The sequence below is a fragment of the Tursiops truncatus genome, chromosome 7, assembly GCF_011762595.2.
Source record: "Tursiops truncatus isolate mTurTru1 chromosome 7, mTurTru1.mat.Y, whole genome shotgun sequence".
In the NCBI taxonomy this organism is placed as follows: domain Eukaryota; kingdom Metazoa; phylum Chordata; class Mammalia; order Artiodactyla; family Delphinidae; genus Tursiops; species Tursiops truncatus.
In genome coordinates, this window is record NC_047040.1 from 113,703,665 (window position 1) to 113,728,922 (window position 25,258).

At 55.0% G+C, this 25,258-nt stretch overlaps 1 protein-coding gene across 2 annotated transcripts; it reads right to left on the bottom strand.

Moving 5' to 3' along the window:
* Positions 1–16,375: 16,375 nt before the first annotated feature.
* Positions 16,376–25,194, bottom strand: TMEM177 (transmembrane protein 177). Of its 2 annotated transcripts, none has more exons than XM_033860339.2 (3): positions 25,080–25,194; positions 22,596–23,588; positions 16,376–21,971 (listed from the first exon to the last, which is right to left on the bottom strand). In XM_033860339.2, the coding sequence occupies exon 2, from the start codon at positions 23,564–23,566 to the stop codon at positions 22,631–22,633; it is 936 nt and encodes a 311-aa protein (XP_033716230.1). In that variant the 5' UTR covers positions 23,567–23,588; positions 25,080–25,194; the 3' UTR covers positions 16,376–21,971; positions 22,596–22,630. The 2 variants fall into 2 exon arrangements, with proteins under 2 accessions (XP_033716230.1, XP_033716231.1); XM_033860340.2 differs by having other exon boundaries at positions 25,024–25,164.
* Between the last annotated feature and the right edge of the window lie 64 nt (positions 25,195–25,258).

Consider the following 25,258-nt stretch of genomic DNA (forward strand, 5'->3'; position numbering starts at 1 on the left):
TGAGCAAGTGGGCTGGCTCTCAGGGCAGACAGGGCCAGGGCCTGCACAGAATTCCCTTACATTTGTGCATGTTTTTCAGAAGAAAAGGAAAAGAGACCTCTCCCCTAAGCATTGCTGGCACAAGACCTCTCCTGCCCTAGTGAGCTCTGGATGGCAGGGCTCCTGGGCCACAAGACCATGAGTTCCATTTTAAGACACCTGCTGTTGCTCAGATTATGCCTTCCTGGCAAATAAAGCAAGAACACCCCTGTGTCATCATAGCCTGTCGACGAGGACCCAGAAAGACTCAGCCGCTGTCACTGCAGGAAACTGTAGATGTATTTTCTGAGCTTTGGGAGGCTGTGAGATTGGGCCCAAAGCCCCGCAGTGGTCCCGCAGGTGACCAACCCCCAATCCATTTCCCATCTTCCTGCTTGATTTTTTTCCTGATGACGAGGTGCCCAGCTACAAAATCCACTTCCCCCAGTTCTCTCGGAGTTACTAGTGACTATGTGACCGAGTTCTGGCCTATGTGATGTAGGCGGAAGTCCTGAGGAAGGGTGATCCTTCAAGGACAAAAAGGCCAGTCTCTTTGCCTTTCCTGCTTCTTCCTGTTTGAAATATGGATGCAATGGCTGGTGCTGTGGTAGCAGTCTTGTGACCTCGAAGACTAAGTTAGATGCTGGAGCAAGGAGTCTGGGACAAGGATGACATCTTTGAGCAGCTGCACCAGCCCTGGACTGCCTGGTCCTGGGCTTCTTGTTAGGTGATTAAAATCAATCCTTACTTATTGAAGTCACTGTTGGGCTTTCTGTGATTTGTGGTTGAACATGTATCTTGACTGAAAGCAAAGGAATATGCTTTTACTCAGCAGAAGGAAAAGAAGGAAGTAAAGAAGTCGGCTCCCCAGGAAGAGACTAGCATTATCTCTGCGTACAATGCTAAGCGCACAGCAGATGCTCAAGAAATATAAACCAGTAAATGGGTGAACTGATATGGCAAGTGGACGGCCACCTGGGCAGTGACCCTGAAGAGTGTGAAGGCTTCTGGTAGCGAGGCCACCTCTTCCACTGCCTCAAAGGAAACCAGTCCGAACATTGCCAGGATACCCGATGTTATCACGTTATCTGGAGATAGGAAATTACTTCCTGAACATCCTGGGGAAAATGCAAATAGTGTACGTGGAAGGAAAATACATAAATTTGTTCATCACAACAGACAACAGAACTCTGAGGGGATAGGTGTGGCACACACACCCTAAGGTGACCCCCAGTGAATCACACCCTGGGTGCGGGCGGAACCTGGGACTTGCCTTTAACCAACAGGATATGGCAAAAGCGATGGGCTGTCAGTCCTCTGATAAATTACATCATACGGCAGAGTGATCATACATGTGTGTGTGCACACGACACACACAGACTCACACACACACACACACACACACACACACACACACACACAGTCACAGCTCTGAGCAGGCTGGAGTGAGAGATTCCTTCGTGGTGACTCTGAGGAAGGAAGCTGCCATGTGGTGAGAGGGCCACTTGGCAAGGGAGTGTGGGCGGCTTCCAGGAGCCGAGAGGATCGCGCGCTGCCAGCCAGCATGAGAACAAGGACCTTAGTCCTGCAGCTAAGCAGATGGGCTCTGCCAGCAACCAGAATGAGCCTGCAAGGCACTGAGGCCGGTGGACAGTTCGGGCCGAGGCTCTGAGGCCAGCCCTGGTCAAGTGTCCAGGTAGGAGTGCAGCCCCTCCTGCACCTTGATCACAGCCTGCGAGTCCCTGAGCAGCAGACTCAGCTGGGCAGTGCCCAGAAGTCCGAGATAATAAATCCATGACGTCCCAGGCCACCGCCTGAGGAAATTCCTTACACAGCAATACAGCGACCTAGAGAATGAAGACCCTCCTGTGAAACAGAGGCGGCTGCACAGTGCTGCTGGGACCCAGCCTGGGGAGGGCAGATCTGCGCACAGCATCCATCTGTTCACCACTGACTTGTCAACAGCTTATTAGGGGCCACTGCTATGTGCCAGCCGTAGGTCACGGCACGAAGCGTTGCCTCTCGCACCCCATCTCTTCTTCACCACGCAGCTGCTGCAGTAAGTCCACTCCAGACAAGGCAGCCGAGTCCCCACTGTGACCTGACACAGGGCCGGACGCTTCACAGCACAGACTCGTCAACCATCACAGTGACCCTGGAGGCAGGGGTTTATATCATCACTGCACAGAGTTACATAACATCACATAGCGGTACAGCTGGGATTCTAAGAAGTTAAGTCAGTCCCTCCCATTCTAAGTGGGGTTAGAATATCGTGTTGGGAAAAATCAGGTCATCTGAGCTCACGTGGCCCCCTCCTCTTCTCAGAGGCTCATTCTTAAAAGAGTTAAAATATTATGCATTAAAAGTTGCAATCTAGTAGTAACTTATGGCAGTTTAAAAATGGAATAGGGACTTCCCTGGTGGTGCAGTGGTTAAGAATCCGCCTGCCAACGCAGGGGACACGGGTTTGAGCCCTGGTCTGGGAAGATCCCACATGCCACAGAGCAACTAAGCCCGTGAGACACAACTACTGAGCCTGCGAACCACAACTACTGAGCCCGCATGCCACAACTACTGAGCCTGCGTGCCTGGAGCCTGTGCTCCACAACAAGAGAAGCCACCACAATGAGAAACCCATGCACTGCAATGAAGAGTAGCCCCCGCTCGCCACAACTAGAGAAAGCCCACGCGCAGCAACAAAGACCCAACGCAGCCATAAATAAATAAATAAACTTTAAAAAATAAAAACGGAATACATATCTAGTGTGCCTTTTTCACTTTTCCTTTGTCAGCATCTTCTTCCCTTCCATAAAGGCATGATTAGACTGTTCCTTCAAACGCTTTCTAAATTTGAATCTGGTGTCGACATTCCTGTTGACTGCATTCTGCTGCATGGCTGTGAGGGTGCAGTGAAATGATGCAGATGAAGCACCAGGTCTTTTTTTCCTGTACAAAGCTTTGTATTCTTCTCTCTACACTTAACATGTGCGTCACTCAGAGCCCTGGCAGGAAAAGCATTTGCTCTGATGGTTCAAACGGAGAGCCGCTTAGTGAAGGACGACTTGCAGAGACATGGACAAGTTTACCTCCTCCGTTTTAAGGGAACAAACGGAGGATGTTGAGGCACCCAGGAGCTGTCCAGAGCAGGGAGCTCTTACCACCCTCAGGGCCAAAAGGGCAAGAGAAGAAAAGGGAGGTATCAGAGTCCAGAGAGGGTGCAGACTTAGACGGGCTGCCCAGAGGGAGCTGTAGTCCTGGAGGCATCTGAGGCAAGGAGAGAGTGGAGAAGACCCTGCCCAGCCTCTCTCCTCCCAAGCCTCCCTCTGGTGTGTCTGACTTGCAGCCAGAAGCAAAGGGAACTGGGATGAAGCAGTGCACTGGGGTGCAGGGCAGAGCAGAAACGGATTCTGGAAAGACACATGGAGAATTAGCATATGATATTATGAGCATTATCCTACGTCATTAGAGATTTCTTGAAGACAGTGCTCTTATAGTTGATTTACAATGTTGTGTTAGTTTCAGGAGAGCAGCAAAGTGATTCAGATATATATATATATTCTTTTTCATATTCTTTTCCATTATGGTTTATTACAGGATATCTTATATAGTTCCCTGTGCTACACAGTAGGTCCTTGTTGTTTATCTATTTTATATATAGTAGTTTGCATCAGCTAATCTCGAACTACTAATTTATCCCTCCTCCACCCCCTTTCCCCTTTGGTAACCATAAGTTTGTTTTCTATGTCTCTGAGTCTGTTTCTGTTTATTTTTTAAATAAATTTATTTATTTATTTATTTTGGCTGCATTGGGTCTTCGTTGCTGCGCGCGGGCTTTCTCTAGTTGCGGCGAGCGGGCTTCTCACTGCAGTGGCTTCTCTTGTTGTGGAGCATGGGTTCTAGAGCACAGGCTCAGTAGTTGTGGCTTGCGGGCTTAGTTGCTCCGTGGCATGTGGGATCTTCCCGGACCAGGGATTGAACCCATGTCCCCTGCATTGGCAGGCAGATTCTTAACCGCTGCACAACCAGGGAAGCCCTCTGTTTCTTAAATAAGTTCATTTGTGTCATAGTTTAGATTCCACATATAAGCGATATCATTTGATATTTGTCTTTCTCTGACTTACTTCACTTAGTATAATAACCTCTAGGTCCACCCATGTTGCTGCAAATGGCATTATTTCATTCCTTTTTATGGCTAATATTCCATTGTACATATGAACAACATCTTTATCCATTCATCTGTCGATGGACACTTAGGTTGCTTCCATGGAAGACAGGGTTCTCAATGGCTAAGAATTATTTCATCATTTGGTCGGTCTATGACATTATTAGTAGTAGCAGCAGCAGTAGTATTAGAAGATACTTAGATTGGTCTCTGCTCAATTGCTACAACCAGCATCTTTGCCCGGAATTATTTTTCTACAACTGCCATGTTAAGTGACTCAGTTCATGGAGGTCTCTCCACAGTCTGCAGGCTTGGAGAGCCCAGGTGAGAACACTCCCCAGCCATCCCGGGACCCCTGGAAACCACTCTGGGTCGTCACCTCTTACCTTTCGAATTACGAGTCAGGAGGAGGCTTGGGCGGCCCCTGAAGGAACTGTTCTTCAGAAAACGCAGGGCTGGATTCAGCGCTCGGGGAGGGCGGGGGGGATGCCTTGGGGTGGGCCCTCGAAGACTATTGAATGCCAGGAGACTCAGCATCCTGGCTTCCACCCACCCGGCTGCTCCCGGGGGCTCCTGGGCCCCGGGCTGTGGCGAGCTTGCGCCCCCTGCCGGCCAGCCAGGCATCTGCGAGAAACGTTGCCAGCGCCGGTCCTGCAGGCGCCAAGCACCAGCCACCTTGAGCACAGTCCCTGGCATGAGCGCGGGCCCTGGAACTGGCCCCCTGAAGAGCTCCCACAGGGCTCTGAGCACCTGAGGGATGCTTGGATTCACATCCCTGGGGACGAGAACTGTCTTAGTTGTGGCTCACTGGCTCCTTAGTTGTGGCATACGAACTCTCAGCTGTGGCATGCATGTGGGATCTAGTTCCCTGAGCAGGGATCGAACCCTGGCCCCCTGCACTGGGATCGCGAGTCTTAACCACTGCGCCACCAGGTTCTTCAAGTCCCAAGAACCTTCAGTTTTTGATCCAGCCTCACCTCCTGCAGGAAGCCTTCCATGTCCACATACCCCCAACACCCCAGTGTAATCTATGCCCCTTCTCCCTGCAGCGTTTTTGCTTGTCTCTGACCCAGGTCAAGAAGAGCAAATTTATTTTGCTCTGTTTTTGAACTCCAATTTCACCAAGTATTTGTAGCAACCTGATTTCCATCATTTCAGGGTTTCTCTCTGCCCTCTCCTTGGGATTATGTCCTCGAGGCAGGTAGAGGGAAGAGGGAATGCTCATGGAGCCAAGACAGATGGTGTGCAGCCACCGGGCCGCCTCCTGTCATCTGTCCTTGCAGGCAGCACCCAGGGAGTCCCCACCGAGAGGGCCCACGTTCCTGCTAGCGGACTCCTTCGCTGGTTACCTCTGGATTCCCGGGAATCCGCCTGCGGCTCCATCACTTCACAGGGGCACCTGGCTTTCTGAAAGGACAGATAAGGAAAAGAAAAAGCTCAGCTCTTTTCAACTTCTTCCCTCCCCACACCCAGTGCCTCACAGGTTGATGAGGGCAGGTCCGCTCTGCCCTCACATCCCACCGCCCCAGCTGGTCCTGCCACAGCCCAGGGCCAAGGTCCGCCTCTCACCTCCGCTCCAGTTCCTCCGCAGGGAATCAGCTCCCACTCCCTGGTGGTTTCCTCCCAGATCTTTTGTCTGCTCCCAGTGACTCTCTTCCCCTAATGGTCTGGGAGGAAGCGACTGCTTTTATTCTGCTTTCTGCTCTGTATATCTGCCTGTCTTTCCAGAGGGCCGGGGCACAGCGGCTAAATGGGGAGAAGCACGGAAGGAGAGTAAAGGAGGGGGTGGAAGAGAGAGCCTGTTTCCCAAGGCACGCCCCCCCGCGTCCCTGCCCTCCCTCACCCCTCCTGTAGGGTCGGGGCTGCAGAGGGGACTTGCCCTCTTAGAGCTCTGAGCTGCAGGGCCGTGCCTGCTGTCAGGAGCCATCTTCAGACGACCAGGGAGAGCAAGGAGGGAATCCGCTCGTGAAAGAGAGAGACGGAGAAGGTGAGCGGCAGAGAGAAGAGCGCAGGGAGAAAAGAGACCTGCTGCGAGCTGGGGCCCTTCGGTGAGACCTTGAACATGTGCTTCAGTCTCGCCTGGAGCCAGGTCTGACCACGGGCCGCCCCAGGGTAAGCAACTGGAGATTCATGCCCTGTGGACCAATACTCCAAGACCAGATCAGCAGGACAATCGAGAGAGGAGGCTGGGCCCTGCCCCACAGAAGATAAGAGACCACATACTCCTCATTCTCGAAGTCAAGGAGACATTCCCGGCTAGGAAGCTCCTTGGAGGTCAAAAAGGGAGGGGCACCGCCCCGCAGTAGGTGATGGCAACTCCCCATAGGCCTCTGCGGTGGAATCCGCCTCGGCTAAGAGATGCGCACGCACAGGCCAGGACCCTGACATAAACAAATACGGACACAGAGGCAGGCAGAGCGAGATGACTGGCCAGGGGAAACCCGGCAGAAATGCCCCATAAAAGTGATTCAAATGGCCACGAGGGCGCGACTCTCTCTCTGAGCCCGCCCGTGTGTCTATCCACACGTACTGCACTCTTCTTTTCTCCTAATAAACACTTTGCTTCTCTACCTTCTGTCTTTGTGGGAATTCTTTTCTGCAAAGCTGAAGGGCCAGGGCCTTGTCACTGACCGCTGGTCAGGTGGCTTGGATTCGGTGCTCTCACCTCCACGGCCCGACCTCAGTCTCTGGCCGGGAACCGAAACCCTGCTTCAAGCCGCTGCAGGCTGAGGCCAGCCAAGAACACACTGAGTCCGGGAGGGGAGCCAGAAGAAATTCTGGTCTTTGCAGCTGACGTTGCCCCATGAGCCGTGGCTCCGCGGCGGGTGTGACGTGGGCCGGCATGTAACCTCTGAGGAGTCCAGAATTTCCGCTTTGTGTGCTGCTGTGAGGATAAATGAGCACAGATGAGCAGGGACCACAGGCTACTTGTTGGCAGATGCAGACGTGCATGCCCGCCAGGTGGACAAGCCTGGTTTGAGTGTCTGGGGACGCCTCGGCCAGCGCCGCGGGACCCCCAGGCTCCCAGCCAGCACAAGGAAACTGCGGACTCAGGGATGCGTCACCTCAGGAGACTGCAGACTCCTGCACGGCCCCCTCCCGTCCCCGCCCTCCTTCCATGGCCTGTGTCCCCATCTCCCGGTTCCGTCCACCCTGAGGTCCAGTCACCAGAACCAGCGAGCCAACAGCCAGCTTCTTTTCCCCGCTGTTCAACCAGAATTTCTAGAGATTCTCTCCGCAGTGGCAGCAATGCTGGGTGCTTGCGTACAAGGGGACGAAACAGGCACCTCAGGAGAAGGAGAGAGACCGGGAGGCTGCCCGCAGAGGAGCCCCCAGGCTGGCAGGAAGGGGAGGGCTGCAGTGCACAGACTGGGGGCGGAGAGCAGGCCTGAAGGCTGCAGAGGAAACGCCTGCAGGTGAGGAAGACAGCCCGGGGTTACATGGAGCTGGTGACCAAGGCAGGCGGCGGACGGAGCAGGGGCAGAAGCCCGCCACCCCTCCAAGTCTGTGGTTTCCCTGGCTTGCGGCAGTTCCATTCAAGCGCAAGCTGGGTGAGACGGGCACCCCTGGGGGCCGCGCCTTTGGATGTCCCCCAGGTGCGCCGGGCGCTCAGCACCGGCCTGCAGGTGGCCGCTTCAGGCCACAGGCAACCGTGGGGAGTTTCGTCCAGGCAGGCTGCTTCCCTGGCCAAAGACAGCTGACTCCAAGCGCAGAGCGCAGAGCACAGAGCAACGAAGGTGCCCCAGCGAGGGGGGGCGCTGAGCTTCACCCCCCTCGGCTCTCGCGGCATCTCCCATTCCTGCTGCCCCAGGCGTGCCAGGCTCGCCCCTGCCCCCGGGCCTTGGCCCGGCCCCTACCTCTGCTGGGAACGCCCCCCACCCCCGTGTCCACTTGGCTCCCTCACTCCGTTCAGCTCTGCCCCAAGGTCCCCTCCTCCGTGCGGGCCTCTCTCGGCCACTCTCACCCCCCGAGCCGGCACCTCTGCCTCCTTGTCCCAAGCAGCCCTGCGCGTGGTCTCACAGGCTCCACGACGGCCTGTTCCTTGCTTACTGTCTGTGGGATGTAGGCAGGGATGTTTCTCCATCGCCATGGTTGCAGGGCCCAGAACACAGCCTGGTGCACAGTCAGGGCTTGAGAATTGTGTGCTGATGGATGGAGGGTCGGGCTACCCCCGTGGTCACCGTGAGGCGGGTGACAATACTGGCAACTGACGGTTCCCCGGGTCAGTCCTAGGACACACAGGGCTCTCAGCAACGAACTCAGCCGCTGTCCACCCAGCCCCAGCTCCCAGGGCACGGCCCCTCGGGTCGGATCTCACCTCTGGGCCCTGGGATTCCCAGACACGCCCCATCCAGGCTGCCCGGCTCCTGCATGTATTTGCTGCCTGCCTCCTCGGCTGGGCCCTGGAGGGTGCTCTGTGGACCTGGGCGTGAGGTGGTGCAGGCCTGGGCCACTCCTGACTCAGGGCACCCGTGCACGTCTTGTCTGGCAAGTCCTGCTGTCCTAGGTCCCAGGCCAGGCTGGGGCACGGTAAGAGGGGTGTGGCTGCAGAGCTCCCATCCCCAGAAACCAGGGCGATGAAGCTCCGCCAGGTCCGAGGCTGGCTGGGGACTCAAAACACGTGCGTGGCCCAAGGCTCCCGCCCCTTCTGTTACACCCCATGTGAACGCTGCAGAACCACTCTCTTCTCAGGTAAACAGGCTGACTGTGTACAATCTACTCATGACAGCGTGTGAAGTTCAAAACACGTGCAAGTGCTTGTAAGCTGATGCCTGCATCTTACGAACCTGGACTTTTCCCCAGAGCCATGCACTGCGACGGTACCCAGGGTGCTCGGTAAATGCTTTGGGGTGTGGTGGCCCTCAGGCCCACAGGGGGTCCTCCCCTCTTGGGGCTTCCTCTGGCCTCTCCACTCTTGCCCATCCCCGCTCCCACCTAGAGCCTGCCAGGTGCTCAGCCAGGTGGCCGAGAGGCAGGAAGGCTCGCCCCGCTCGCCAGGCGCCAGGCGTTCACAGCCCAGTTGGGACAGACTGACAAGGGACCAGACGGGGTGCAGTGTGAAGAGTGCAGTGGAGCGTGCCAGGCTGCCATGGGAACGGGGCGGGGGTGGTGCTCGAACCGCGTGCAGGAAGACAGCCCCTCAAGTCTGCTTTCAGCGTTTCAGAGCTGGGTGTGAAGGCGGGTGGCGGGGGGGACCCGGCCGGCTCTGTTCGCATTCCAGGGCTGTCACCTTAGTTGAGCTTATGCTCTTCCAATGGAAGAAAAAGAAAGGCACAAAGACCTTCTCACACACCCATAAACGAGGCATTTCTAGCGGCTCTGTCTTGCACAATCACTTCTTGACGTTTGTTTTCAGAAAGGCTTTGCGGCATCAGCTGACACCAGGCTGTGAGGGTCTGAGCGGTAAGAATTTGCAGGATTTGCAGGCTGCTTCCGTGAGCAGAAGCCTCACCTCCTATTCATGAGCGCCTCGCACCCCCAGTGAACATGAACTGTCTAAGCCAAGAGAGTTTGACTCTTGTAGTTGGGCTCTTCCGTGTGGTCTAGTGGCAGGAAGGAGGACCTAATTCAGTGGTAACAACCCCCAAATCTGGGCTGTAAAACCACGCGGGCTGGGTACAGGGGGGATGGAGACCCCTGGCTGTCAGATACTTTCCCAGGGAAGCGACCCCTCATGGCTCACAGCCGCCCTCAAAGGGGGAGGGAGCAGGTGGGGACAGCACCTCGGCCACAGCGATACACAAATGCACACAGCACAACCCACTCCCAGCAGTGACGGGTGTGTGAGCTCATCTTGTGCTGGAGAGACACCCTGCGTGTGTACCTCAGCGGTGATGTCTACACCGGTAATTTGAGTTCACTATCACACTGCCGACAACAGCAACTGTTCTCATCTGACTCTGATTGCTCGGTGTCCAGTGAGCACAGGATTGAGGTCAGAGGAGACGAGAGAGGGAATAAGGTCCGGGACTGAGAGATCACTCATAAACTCGGCAGGGGAACTCGGTTTTAGGGGGACTGGGTTTCAAAGAGAGACCTCAGGCCAGCATCATATCCCCAGAGGACAAAGCAGTGACCTGGCGACTGAAATGCTCCAGTCGGGGTTCCTGGGTGCCCCCCGTGCTACTCCTCCGAATCTGTTCACCACGGATGTCCCAGGAGGGGTTGGGGCTCCCTGGGGTCTGCAGGAGGCTTTGCTGCTTCACAAAAGGGTGCTGCTGTCCCAGCTGTGGAAACCCAGGGTGATCCCTGCTTCCCCGGTGAGGCTGCAGCCTTGACAGAGGAAACAGCACAGGCATCATGTCAGGGCTCCGGGGGGCCCGTGGTGGCTGCACCAGCAACAGCTGTGTGTCCATGGGCAAGTTCCCTAGCTTCTCTGAGCCGCTGCTTCCCAACTGGACCAGGGGCGTAATCCTGCGTCTCTTTAAGGGGGTTGCGGTCATTTAAGTAGATAATGTAAGGCAACAGCCGGAGTGGAGCGGCTGCTTCCTACGTGCGGGGGTGATACTGATCTGTGGAGGGAGCTCCACGGGGGACTGGACAGGGCAGGCCTAGGGGACGACTGCCCGCCAGGCCCTGGGGAAGCCAGGGGGCTCTGCCAGCTTTGCGGAGGGCCGGCCCAGCGTCAGGCCAGGCAGGGGCAGGGGGCCGTGGGCCTCGTGCTCTCACAGGCCTCCTGCCTGCTGGGCTGCCTCAGCTGTCCCTGGGCTTCTTGCCCCCGCCCTTCCCCTGCACTCCTCAGGTTAACGTAGCCTCTGATACCTTGGCTCAACTGAAGACCTCATCAGGAGGCAAACCAGAATCAATTGGTGTGTATGCAAGCCCGCAGGCTTACGCAGCAGATGGCTCCTGGCACTCGCTCGGCCTGCAGGGGGAGCCTTAGCGCCCAGATCCAAAACGGGTTGGACAGGAGCTGGAGGCGGGGAAGCGCTGGGTCTGCAGGAGGGGCGGCGCGGGGGGGGGGGGGGGGGGGGGTGGGCGCAGCTCTGGCCTGATTCCCACTGGGGCTCTGAGATGTGCCCCTCTGCCACGCGGGGCATCTGACAAGCTTCCTCGGCAGGGGCCCAGTCCAGGTCTCAGGCCTGGGACACCCTCCCTCTGCAGGCGCCCGCACAGGGCAGTCAGCCGGTCCAGACCTGCGGGCTGATGCCGAGGCAGCCTTCAGCTGCTGCTGGGAGCAGTGTCCGAAGGCACTGGGCCCGCTTTGGAGGTGCTTTATCCAGAGGCGACAAGACTGGGGTTTAGACGCCTTGCTCAGCAGCCACTCCCCCGTGCACCCCTGAGAAACGCGGGCTGAGCCAACCCTCACAGGCCAGCGCCGCTGGGGTCTGTCTGCCCGTTTGTCACAGGCCTTCCCGCCAGTCGCGACTCAGTCCTGGATTTGGCCAACACTTCCTGAACCCCGAAGACGATGTCAGGTCCAGGGAATAAAGGCTGGGGTGGCCCGGTGGCTGCCCCTAGAGAGGCCGGGGGCTGGTGGAGGTGTCAGACACACGAATGAGGCTCTGCCGGGGGGTGAGAGCTCTGTGCAGGGCAGTACTGCCAGCCCGACCCCCATCACAACCACCGGAGGCGTTTCCAAAGGCTCCGCGTGGCATCTCGGGGAATACAAGTCATCCTGCACTTCCTTAGCTTTAACTCTGTGCCAGGCACTGTTCGAAGTGCTTTACAAGTACCAACTCATTAACCTCTTAAAACAACTCCAGGAGATGGGCGTTGCCATTATTCCCATTTACAGACGGGAAACCAAGGTACAGAGAAGGTAAGTAATGTGCCCGTGGTAGTAAGCTGCACAACCAGGTTCTGGGCTGGTCCTGAGGCTAAAGGCTTCCTGGAGATGCACCTGCAGGGTCAGCCCCTGGCCGAGGCCCCCCCCGTCGACCCCAGTCTCCCAGGACCCTGATTCCCATGTTTTCTTACCTAAGCACATCGACAAAGACATACTTATTTCAGGCCACAGGGCTGCGCACAAGCAGTGGGAACCAGAAGGGGCCTCCAGCTGGTGTGCTCAGCTCTGAAGGGGACCAGCTCAGGGCAGGTAAGCTCAGCGACCCAGGAAAGTGAGGGAGACCCTCTGCTGGGGAAAAGGCCTAGGATCCACGTGTGGACAATGTAGGGAAAATTCAAAACTGATATTGAGTGCTTGGAAAACCGAGCCAGAAAGCAGATACAGAGCGTCCACCAGATTGTGCTGTGTGAGAGCCTAATTACAGTCATGCTGGAAATGTCTGTGTTGAACTAGCCGGTCAAAGGGTCAGTGTCAAGGTATCAGACTCTGGTTGGTCTTGTTTGGTGACAGCAGTAAAGTCTATCAATACAGAGGGTCTGACTATAAAGCAATGATATTGCTGTCTGTGCAGCGTGCGGATGCCCGGCCCCCTCCCTCCCTCCACGTAGGTTCTGGCCCCAGCTGAGCACCCTCCAGCCCTTGACAAGGTCGGCAGTGCCCAGCAGGGGCAACTGTCTCTGCAGCAGGTCGGGGGAGGGGTATGTGCAGGTGGGTGACAGCATGAGTCGATCCACTGATGCAGTTTACCTCTGACTTGTAGAGGGCCCTCTGGGGAACAAAGGCTGTACGGGGGTGGGACTGGAGGAAGTCCAGAGTCAGGATGGTTTTGAGTCCAGGTGGTCCCAGGAACTGCAAAAGATAAGCTTGTGTCCCCCAGGCCTGCTGGATCAGCAGGATCAAGCCTATGGGCACAGCTACTCATCCCCATTGGCCTTTGCTCTGAACAATCTGTGGGTGCTGCCTCAATCTGGGAACTCTCAAGCTCCCAGTGCATTGAAAGGCTTCAATCACCAGCATCATCATCACCACCACCATCATCACCATCACCATCTCCATCATCATCACCATCATCACCACCATCATCATCACCACCATCATCATCACCATCATCACCACCATCATCACCACCATCATCTCCATCATCATCACCATCACCATCATCACCACCATCACCACCATCATCATCATCATCACCACCATCATCATCACCACCATCATCTCCATCATCATCATCTCCATCATCACAACCATCATCATCTCCATCATCACAACCATCATCATCATTAACAACAAAACTGCGTTTCCAAGGAGGCATAATCAATAAGGAAGGAGGGATGTCCAGGAGACAGGAGGAGAATGGGATCCAGTGTCTGTGAGCTCTGCAGCAGAGAGAAGGGCAGACCGCAGTCACCCATCTATCAACCTGGAACCCAGGAGACATTCCTGACCCTTGACCTCTGACCTTCCTCTGCCACACCCCCCAGACCCAGTCTATCACCGAATTTCACCCATACTGCCTCCTAAATGTAGTCTGAGTCTTGACTCTTTCCACCTCCACTGCCAAGTTCAAGCCAGCCTCATGTCTCCTCTGGTATCACAGTGCCTCCCCGCCCCCCGCCCCGCAAACTGGTCTCTCTGCTCCTGCCTGGGCCTCTCAACCCACTGTCAACAATAATAATTCTTCATGTTAAGCTTTCCCTGTTCAAATTACTGTGGGCTTTCAGTCTCCCAGTTGGGCTCTGGCTGACACAAAAACCACACAAACTGTCTTGTTTCTAGCTTTTGTTTCTAGCTATTCCCATAGCCTGTCTCTGGCTAACATGGTCCAGTGGCTAAGAACACAACCTCTAGGGCCAGACCACCTGGGTTCAGACCCCAAGTCTAGCACTGGCTGGAGGAAAACCACTTCATCTGTCTATGCCTGGATCTTCCCATCTGTAAAATGGGGATAAGAGGACTGTCGCAGGCATTACGTGAATTAACACATGTAAAGGGTCTGGCACATCTGTGTTACATACGTATTTAATATTAACTATCAGCACTGGGTTCTTTCAACGCACACTGAAGGTTTCAGCAACAGGGGCCCCTCCTCTGGGGAGTCCTTTCTGGCCACTTCCAGCCCAGGCTGAGTTAGGCACCCTCCCTTGTGCTTCCACACTAACCTTCACTGCACCGTATTGTCACTGCAGGTTTACTTCTGCAGGTCTGCGAACCCCAGAGGCAGACAGGGCAGGGTGCGCCCCCCGGGCCTCACAGAGCACCCGACTGAGGGAGGGGTAACTGTTAGTTCAGATCCTCTGAGAAAGAGACACCGAGACGGGATTACCTGAGTAAGAGGTGTGCTGGGGAAACCACAAAGCAGGGCTGACATCTGTGAAGGAGGTGGGGAAGGAAGGAGGCCTGGGTAGAAGGGTCTCAGACCTCAGAGCAGTTCTAAGAAAGATCTGCCCAGGCCACTAGGGTGTCCTTGAGCCACAGTCCACCACTGGAGGGGTCCCACAGTTCACCAGAATGGGCTTGCGTGAGTACTGCACCAGGATCAACCCCTGCCTGAAAGCAGCCCGCGAGAGGCACGGCCTCAGTGAAAGCATGGTGGTGGATCTAGAGAAACAGCAGCTGGGACTGTCAGTCAATTCTGCTCCCGCAGCAGATCTGAGCAGCACATTTCCTGATTGCCATGGTAACTGACAGGCAGAAGCTTGGCCACGCCCCAAGGATATAGGCCAAAAGCAGTGATGCCAGGATCTGTCACCTTGATGCAGGGAGAGGGGGTGGGTCCTTGGACCCCTCTGAGGGAGCCTTCATACACATCTATATTAATACAGCCATAGAGGTAAGTCCTTATATATATACTGATGAATAAAGCCATTCAAAATTCCACCATTACAGAATTACTTTCTCTTATGAAATTTTGAATTACAGAAATTTTGCAAATTTCCTTACAGGTCTTTTACCATATTTACATTATTGCAATCCTCTTGCATGTTGTACTTCATATTTTTAAGAACACTTGATATTTAGACTATTTCTACATGTTTCTACCATAGTCTTCATACTTATGCTTTTTAGTGACTGACCAATATTCAACAAATGAATATACCAACCAAAGTTTCCTAAGTCGCTATTTTTCAGTATTTCCATTATCCCTATTTTTTTTATATTATAGGTAGTGCTCTTATGCACATCTTTGGGCATATCTGATTTAGTCTCTGCTGGATGATGGCTCTAGAATGAGTTTCTAGGTTTGAAGTTACCCATGTGGCGTGTCAACTTTTGCTAAACTGCTTCCTAAACATAGTATGTCAATTAACCATGTGGGTCAGTTACCTACTGTGCATGAAACATTACCATAAAACGAAGGCTTAACATAACCCACGACAACCATCTCAGCATTTCTGTGGGTTGAGGATCCAGGCATAGCTTAGCTGTGTCCTCTGCTTCGGGGTGTCACAGGCTGCAGTGAAGGCACCGGCCGAGGCTGGGGTCTCATCTGAGACCTGACTGGGGAGGGATTTTCTTCCAAGCTCACACGGCTGTTGTCAGGATTCAGTTCCCTGTGGGCTGCTGGACTGAGGGTCTCACTGCTCCGCCAGCTGTGGCTCAGAGGCCGCCCTTACTTCTGAGCCATGTGGGCCTGTCCAGCGCAGCAAGACGCTTCATCAAAGCACGTGTCTGAGAAGATTAACAGTCTGCTAGTAAGACGGAAGCCACAGTCTTTTGTAACATAATCACACTTGCCTTATTCTGTTGTTTTAAACCAAGAGCAAGAGGAAAGGATGACACAGGCTGAGAACAGCAGGAGCAGAGACCACTGGGGGCCACCCTGGAGGCTGCTTCCTACAGTGTCACCAAGGGCACACGCTGTACCGACTTTACCACACCCTCACTCATCCAGAGGTTCTAGGATTTAAACATCACCTGTGTAGTAGGTGTAAAAGACCATCTCCCATTTTATAAAGATGTGGTGCACGTACAATGGAATACCACTCAGCCATAAAAAAGAACGAAACAATGCCATCTGCAGCAATATGGATGGACCCAGAGATTCTCATACTAAGTGAAGTCAGACAAAGACAAATACGAAATCACTTATATGTGGAATCTAAAATATGACACAAATGAACTTATCTATGAAACAGACCCACAGACATAGAGAACAGACTTGTGTTTGCCAAGGGGGAGGGGGCTGGGGGAGGGATGGACTGGGGGTTTGGGATGAGCAGATGCAAACTATTACACAGAGAATGGATAACAACAAGGTCCTACTGCAGAGCACAGGGAACTATACTCAATATCCTGTGATAAACCATAGTGGAAAAGAACATGAAAAGGAATGTGTATATATATAAAAGTGAATCACTTTGCTGTACAGTGCAAATTAAGACAACATTGTAAATGAACTAGACTTCAATTAAAGAAACCCCACTATCTCCTACTTTTTTTTTAAAGAAGATGTTGGGGGTAGGACTTTATTAATTAATTAATTTATTTTTGCTGTGTTGGGTCTTCGTTTCTGTGCGAGGGCTTCCTCTAGTTGTGACAAGCAGGGGCCACTCGTCATCGCGGTGCACAGGCCTCTCACTATTGTGGCCTCTCTTGTTGCGGAGCACAGGCTCCAGACGTGCAGGCTCAGTAGTTGTGGCTCACGGGCCTAGTTGCTCCGCGGCATGTGGGATCCTCCCAGACCAGGGCTCAAACCCGTGTCCCCTTGCATTAGCAGGCAGATTCTCAACCACTGCGCCACCAGGGAAGCCCACCATCTCCTATTTTAATGCCCTTTTCTCCCGTTTGCTGTCTCCCCAGGGCCCCCTGGGTCCTTTGCTCTCAGCTGCTGCTGAGTAATTTCCCAAAAGGCGTCAGCTGAGGGCAAGGTAGGGACCTGCCCCCACCGCGGCTCTGAGAGCTTGCAGTGGAGCCCTGTGTGAGGTGGTGAGGGCTCCCTGGGAAGGTTCCAGCCACAAGAAACTGCTGGTATTTGGGCACAACTGCAAGACCTGAACACCCTGCTACCTGGACCGCTTAAAAGCACTAACATTTAGGAACCAATCTTCTTTTAAAGCTTACTGTAAACCCTGTCTGGGATTCACATTTTGCAAGTTTTATTTTACTTTCCTTGTCAGAAGAATGCTGCACGACACACATTAATGTCCGCATCGTACAGACAGGAAACTCAGGACCAGAGGTGTGAAGTCCCTTGCTTGGGGTCACTTCGCGAAAGCGGCAGGACCAGGACTTGAGCCCGCCCCGGCTGCGCCGCCCCCCCCCCCCCGTGTTCTCCACCTCCTGAGCACCCCTGTTCCTCAGCTGGGGCCTCCTAAGGCTCTGTAACAGCCCTCCCCTCTGCCCATCCCCACCGCAGCCCTAGGCATGATGGACTGGGCGGCCCCTCTTCAGCTAGCTGGAAGGGTCTCCCCTGGAAGTTCCAGAAGGCTCGGCTCGGGACCATTTTTTCCTGATAAAAGAGGGGAGGCTGCAAAGTCACCCCTCAGTGGCATGGGGAGAAAGGCTAGAGAGGCCACAGGACAAGTCTGCACCATGGAGCCCTCAGGATCAACAGGTCCAGGGCTGTGAGAACGGGATCTGGGGCCAGACTGCCAGCTTCAAATCCTGGTTCCGCCACTTACAAAGCTCTGAGATTTGGGGAAAATTTCTTCACCTTTCTGTGCTACGTGCTTGCCTGCAAAATCAAAAGGATGTTACCAACTACATGTTCCAATTTGGGCGTAAATTTACGAAAATACCTCTAAGAACCTAGCACAGTGTCTGGTGCCCAATAAGGGCCCCATAAACGTGACTCCGGGGATGCAACAGGCAGGAGGTCTCACGGGGTGGGGACCACGCACCCATCTGGGACCTAGCCTCTGACACGTGCACACGTGGAGACCAGGAGCCCACATGCATGCGCCCAGCTCCAGGCGTGCTGCACGCGGCCCTGTATCGTGGACAGTGGCTGGTGGGGACAGAGGCAGTGGAGCCTGCTAGGGTCAGGGCCAGTGCCAGCACCGGGACCCTGGGACTCCCTTCCCCGCATTCTGACCGTGTCGGGGGAAGGGGGGAGTACCTGCGTGCTGATGTAGCTCCGAGAACCATGAATGTGTGTGGGGCATAACACACTAGAACAGCGTTCTCTGGGGTCCCATGCAGAGCCTGATGACTAAGGTCTGCAGCAGGCATCTGAGAAGGAAACGCGCAGGGCAGCATTTACAGGGTAAATTCCTGCCACCTGGCCCAGCTTCAAAGCCTTTCTGGGATCGACCCTGAACCGCCTGTAGGGGCACAAAATACCACAGAATTTCGGGGGGTCAGCCTCCCCTAAAGCCTCTTGGGGTCCCTGGTGCTCTGAGAACTGATCTGTGCTCTATAGGAAAGAAAGGGACCCACAAGTGTCCTGGTTTCCCCAATGAAGTCAGCAACCATGGAAGAGCGGGGCCAGGCCGTGCCCTTGGAAAGCGTCCCAAGTTGGGAAGCTAGGACAGGGTCACAGGATTCGTAATGGCCTTATCCGGGGCATCCAGCCAGCCGTACTGTACTTGCTCGGAGACCCTAAGGTGCCAGGCCCGTGTGTGTCGGAGCTTAAGAGCCTTATTCATTTATTCAAAAACGTGGAGAGCCTCAGTCCAGAGCTGTCAACGGGACACACAACGCTGCTCTTGCAGACAGTACATTTCAGCAGAGGAGATGCTAAGCCGCGCTCCCTTAATTACCGTTGGCAGCAGAGGCTAGGAAGAGGTGCAGGGCATGGTGGGCTCGGTCCCTGAGGGTTCCTGCAGAGGGAGCACCTAAAAATCCAGGACAGGGCAGGCCAGCAGAGAGGGCCCCAGACGGAGGCCCATGTGGGGAGGGGAGGGCAGTCGAGGAACCCACATGCTTATAGGGCCGGATTCCAGAGCGGCCCAGGCTCGGAGGCTCGGCTTTGGCTGAAAACAAAGGGATGCCTGCAAAGGGTTTTAAGCAGGAGAGAACCCAGTCAGACCTGAGCTTCTAAGAGCTGGGGGAGGTGGGGAGAATGGGCAGGAAGCCCACATGAGGAACCGCTTGGGGAGGGCAAGGGATGGAGCCGGGAGCCGCTGGGCAGGGACATCACGAGGCCGGGCCCTGGTTTAGACACGAGGTGGGATGGAGGGGTGGGTGGGGGGAGGTCCAGCCCAGAGCAGGTTCTTAGCAACAGCTGCCTGCCAGGGCTGCGGCGGGAGAGCTCTGCCTGGGAGTGGACCGGCCTGAGCCAGATGGCAGGGCTGCGCGGGATGCGGGGCTGCGCGGATGCCCGGGAGTCGGGGCTCGCGGCCAGCCCAGGTTTGGGGCTGGGCCACGGGAAGCGTGTGAGGTCTGGGAACAGCCCCTGAGTGGAGACAAAGTTGGTGACTTGGGGTAGACGGAGCCAACTAAGGGGCCGTCTCAGGGGGTCGCCTCCCCGCCCCACCCACGCTGGGGCCCCTTACCCTCCCACCTGGACGGAGTAGCAGGAACGCCGGCCTCCTCCCGGCTCCTGCGTTACTGAGAGCAGGCCCTGGGAGAGCGGATGCTCTGCCCTCAGAAACCCGTCTGCCGGGGCCCAGGGCGGGGACCCCAAGGCTCACCCAGAATGGGGCCAGAGTGCTGAGCCCAGACCACGGTCAAGGACCCAGCAGGAATCAGGCCACCCCTGCCTGCTCTCTCCATCCACAGTCTTATGCAGGGACCGCCCGGCCTCTGAGTGGGCCTCCCGGGCTGGCTTTGTGCCCTTCCTGGGTGTGGCTTAATCCCTTTGTCCCGAGTTACACTGGCACCAGGCCTGAATTATTCAACTCTTCCAGGGAAAACATAACCACCAACAAAAAGAATACATGAATGGCTTGAAAAGATGCCCAATCAAAAAATGGGTGGAAGACCTAAATATACACTTCTCCAAAGAAGACATATGGATGGCCAAGAGGCACATGAAAAGCTGCTCCACATCACTAATAATTAGAGACATGCAAATCAAAGCTACAACGAGGTATCACCTCATGCTGGTCAGAATGGCCATCATTAAAAAGTCTACAAATGACGAATGCTGGAGAGAGTGTGCAGAAAAGGGAACCCTCCTACACTACTGGTGGGAATGTAAATTGGTGCAGCCACTGTGGAGAACAGTATGGAGGCTCCTCAAAAAACTAAGAGTTGCCATGCGATCCAGCAATCCCACTCCTGGGCACATACCCTGAGAAAACTCTGACTTGAAAAGCTTACATGCACCCCAATATTCATAGCAGCACTATCCACAATAACCAAGACATGGAAGAAACCTACATGTCCATTGACGATGAATGGCTAAAGAAGATGTGGTCCATACATACAACAGAATACTACTCAGCCATGAAAAAGAATGAAGTAATGCCATTTGCAGCAACATGGATGGACCTAGGGATTATCATACTAAGGGAAGTAAGTCAGACAGAGAAAGACAAATACCATATGATGTCACTTATATGTGGAGTCTAAAAAAATGATACAAGTGAACTTATTTACAAAACAGAAACATACACACAGACATAGAAAACAGACTTGTGGTTGCCAAGGGGGAGGGGCTGGGGGAGGGAAGGACTGGGAGTTGGGGATTCGCAGATGTAAACTATTAAACATATAGGACGGATAAACAGCAAGGTCCTACTGTAGAGCACAGGGAACTCTATTCAATATCCTGTGATAAACCATCATGGAAAAGAATAGAAAAAAAGAATGTATATATGTGTAACTGAGTCACTTTGCTGTACAGCAAAAATTAACACAACATTGTAAATCAACTATACTTCAATAAAATAAATTTTAAAAAAAGCACACATGAGGGACTTCCCTGGTGGCACAGTGGATGGGGCTCCGTGTTCCCAATGCAGGGGGCCCGGGTTCGATCCCTGGTCAGGAAACTAGATCCCACATGCACGCTGCAACTAAGAGTTCGTGTGCCACAACTAAGGAGCCCACGTGCTGCAACTAAGGAGCCCACCTGCCACAACTAGACCCGGTACAACCAAATAAATAAATAAATATTAAAAAAAAAAGAACACATAAATGACCAAGTGAGCCTGGCTTGCTCATCACAACCCTCCTCACCTTTCCTGCTGGGGTCTCCTGCCCAAGGGTCAAAAGTGGGGTCTGCAGTCAGAATGGCCATCATCAAAAAATCTACAAACAATAAATGCTGGAGAGGGTGTGGAGAAAAGGGAACCCTCTTGCCCTGTTGGTGGGAATGCCATTATGGAGAACAGTATGGAGGTTCCTTAAAAAAACTAAAAAAAAAAGCTACCATAAGACCCAGCAATCCCACTACTGGGCATATATCCTGAGAAAACCATAATTCAAAAAGAGTCATGTACCACAATGTTCATTGCTGCTCTATTTACAATAGCCAGGACATGGAAGCAACGTTAAGTGTCCATCGACAGAGGAATGGATAAAGACGTGGCACATATATACAATCAGTCAGCCATAAAAAGAAACGAAATTGAGTCATTTTGTAGTGAGGTGGATGGACCTAGAGTCTGCCATACAGAGTGAAGTAAGTCAGAAAGAGAAAAACAAATACGGTATGCTAACACATATATATGGAATCTAAAAAAAAAAAAAAAAAAAAAGGATATGAACCTAGGGGCAGGACAGGAATAAAGACACAGACATAGGGCTTCCCTGGTGGCGCAGTGGTTGAGAGTCCGCCTGCCGATGCAGGGGACGCGGGTTCGTGCCCCGGTCCGGGAAGATCCCACATGCCGCTGAGCGGCTGGGCCCGTGAGCCATGGCCGCTGCGCCTGCGCGTCCGGAGCCTGTGCTCCGCCACGGGAGAGGCCACAACAGTGAGAGGCCCGCGTACTGAAAAAAAAAAAGAAATACGCAGACATAGAGAATGGACTTGAGGACACGGCGAGGGGGAAGGGTAAGCTGGGACGAAGTGAGAGAGTGGCATGGACATACATACACTACCAAATGTAAAACAGCTAGCAGGAAGCAGCGGCACAGCACAGGGAGATCAGCTCGGTGCTTTGTGACCACCTAGAGGGGTGGGAGGGAGGGAGACACGAGAAAGAAGAGATATGGTGATATATGTATATATATAGCTGATTCACTTTGTTATACAGCAGAAACTAACGCACCATTGTAAAGCAATTATACTCCAATAAAGATGTTAAAAAAATAAAATAAAAAGATAAAATAGGAAAAAAAAAAGTGGGGTCTGCTTTATCCAGAGGGCTGGAGGCAGACAAGCGGGCAAGGCCGCAGCCTCCGCTGGGTCCCAAGTGGGACACCAGGCCTGACCCACTGCCCACCTGTCCCGCTCCGCCCTCCTCACCTCCCGGCGAGCCCCGCTCGCCTCGCCCCCATCGTCCCTCACCGCAGCCCCTCCCCAAGCCCGCTCTGTGCTCTGCGCGTCCAGGCTCCTGACTGCAGGGCCTCGGCTTCGCAGGCCTGTTCCTTCCCCTCCCTCGGCCAGCGCTCCTACCAGGAGGTCTTGCTGGGTTCCAGCAACACCTTCTCTCCCCGTCAGGCCCAGGGGGGGAGAATCTGGGCTGCTGAGCTCCACAGCCGGCAGGTCTGCCGACACCGGGCTGCGGGCGCAGAGGCCCCAGGAGCGCCCCTCCCCCCTACACCCCCCCCAAGTCCAGGGCGGGGTGGTACCTGCTCCATCTGGAACCGCCCCTGCCATGAGGCCCTCAGGGGCTGCGGGGGCTGAGCGCCGCCCTCCACACCTGCAGCACCGAGTCCCGGCGGGCCGTGTAGGGCAGGTGCTTGATGCGGAACCAGTGTCTGGGAACCACGTTCCCGCTGGGCGTGTACAGCTTCTCTCCGGGCCGGCCCAGGAGGCCGCGCAGGGCCAGGTTGCCCGACAGAACCTTCTCGTAGAACTCCACCCCGCCCCGGGCATAGGCTGCGGACAGCGAGGCCGTGCGGCGGTCCAGCCAGGCTTCCAGGGAGTGAGTGAGAGAGTCCGTGGACAAGGCATAGGCCACGAAGCCCGCCACTGCCGCCACCAAGTTGAAGGCGGCTCGCAAGTTCATGGGGCCTCCGTAGAGCCCCAGGGCGTGCTTGGCTCCCACGCCCAGAGCCCAGGTGCCCACCAGGCAGGCGGGGGCTGGCAGGGCCTGCAGGGCGGCCGCCCCGCTCTCCAGGTGCACCACCTCCCTGGCCAAGGCGAACTTCTGGGCGTCGTGGGACAGAGTCAGGGCATCTCTCAGCCGGGCACCCACTGGGCTCTGCCAGTCCACTCGCTGCCCGTGGACGACCACGGGCCGGTCAGCGTTGGTCACTGGGTCACCCAGGAAGCTGGCGGGGATGCCCACCACGGCCCCGGCAGGGAGTCTCGGGAAGCCGGCGCTCACAGGCTGGAAGGTGAAGGTGGTGAAGGCCTTGAAGCGGTGGCCCGAGGGGACCCCGATATCCTGCTGCACCTCCTCGAACAGGCTCTGCAGCTCTGGGGACAGGGAGGCTGGCTGGCCCTGAGGCCAGTACTGGTACAGCCACGGGACCACAGGATCCGGGAAGAGGTGGTACGAGATCTGAGCCCCAAACAGGCCTGCACAGGAACCCACCAACAGGGCCGTCCTGTGTCTCTGCACAAAGGCTGTGGCCCGCCACAGGGGACCTGCCATGAGGGCTGCCACCTCTGTAAACCTGGGCCAAGAGAAAGAGAAGTGAGCCAACAGCTCCTCGGGTCTACCTGCAGACTGAACACCCCCAGGGCCACATCCTCTTTAACGGAGGCGATACGCACGCACGGTAGTCAGAGCACAGGCTCCAGCCCTATCTCTGCATCGCCTTCCCCACGGGTCAGATGGGCATGTGACAGCGGCCCACCAGAGGGTGTCTGTGCTGTCAGTGAACACACACGCAACAATCGGTGCCCAGCAAGGAGCAGACACCCTTGAGGAAATGGCTGTGATTACAACTTTGATGCCCTTGGCTAGGCACAGCACCAAGCAACCAACCCCTCACTCCACCACCCACCCCTACTGAGCACGATCCCAGGACACATGAAGCATGTTCCACTCACTCAGTCTTACTACGTGTTCGACACACTTCTGAGAGTGCTGCAGACATGATTTAATGACGGACTCCTTACACCTCTGTGACTCATTACACCAGGGAACACCGAGGCACAGACAGGCTAACTGGTCAAAATCCCAAACGTAAAGCGGCCATGCTGTGGGCGGAATTGCGTCCCTCCAAATTCATATGCTGAAGTCCTAACCCCCAGGACCTCAGAATGTGACTGTATTTAGACATCGATAGGATCCTTAAAGAGGCAACTAAGTTAAAACTAGGTCATTAGGATGAGCCCTAATCCAATATAACTGGTGTCCTTATGAGAACAGGACACTAGGACACAGGCGCAGAGGAAGGACCATGAAGACACAGGCCAGAAGGTGACCATCTACAAGCCAGTGGGAGGGGCCTCAGAGGAAACTAGCCCTGCTGACACCTTGAAAGACATGTCTCTCACCCAGTTCTCGTCACTGCAGCCCTAGCAGACTAATACAGGCCCAGTATTTGAACACAGGCGTCCACAGCAGATTTTTCATTATAGAGTATTTCTGATGATAAATTACAAACATACAGAACGGTGGACAAAATAGTACATCATAAACCAACTTCAGTCTATCAAGTCATGGCCAGTCTTGCTTTGCCTCTAATCCCACACATACTCCCCTCCAACCGGTTTATTTTGAAACACATTCGGGGCATCCTATTATTTCATCCGAAAATATTTCAGTAAAAATTCACAATTATTTAACTTTCGCTGAAGCTCCCTGTCCTCCTGTCCGAGAAGTGTTTAATCAGCAAACTAATTGCTGCAAACAAGGGGGCAGCAGAGTCCTGAGGAGTCACATCACTTGGGCCTTTTCGCCAACGAGGAAACTGAGGCCGGGGAAGAAAGGTGCCAGGCGAAGGTCCCAACGCCCCCAGGCCCGCCAGCGCCAAGGCCGCGCGCTCCAAGGAGGCCTGGGGGGTGGTGCCGCCCATCCTGCGGGCAGCCCGGCGAGAAGGGGCCGCAGGACCCTCACTCCACTTCCAACCCCTAGGCTACGCCCCGCGTGCTGGAACACACCTCCGAGGGAGCCCGCCCGCAGCCGCACGTCAGCCCGGCCCGCTCCGCGCGCTCACCTCCGCCTCCGCAGCAGCCCAGGACGCCGAGCACGTGCGCAGGGTGAGACCGGGCCAGGCGCAAAGCTCACCTGCCGGCTCCGGGGTCGGGGCTCCGAGGGCGGAGGCAAAAGGGCGGGACTCTTGGGGGCGGGGCCGGGACGCAAAGCACGCCGGCCCGGCTCTGGGGGCGGGGCCCC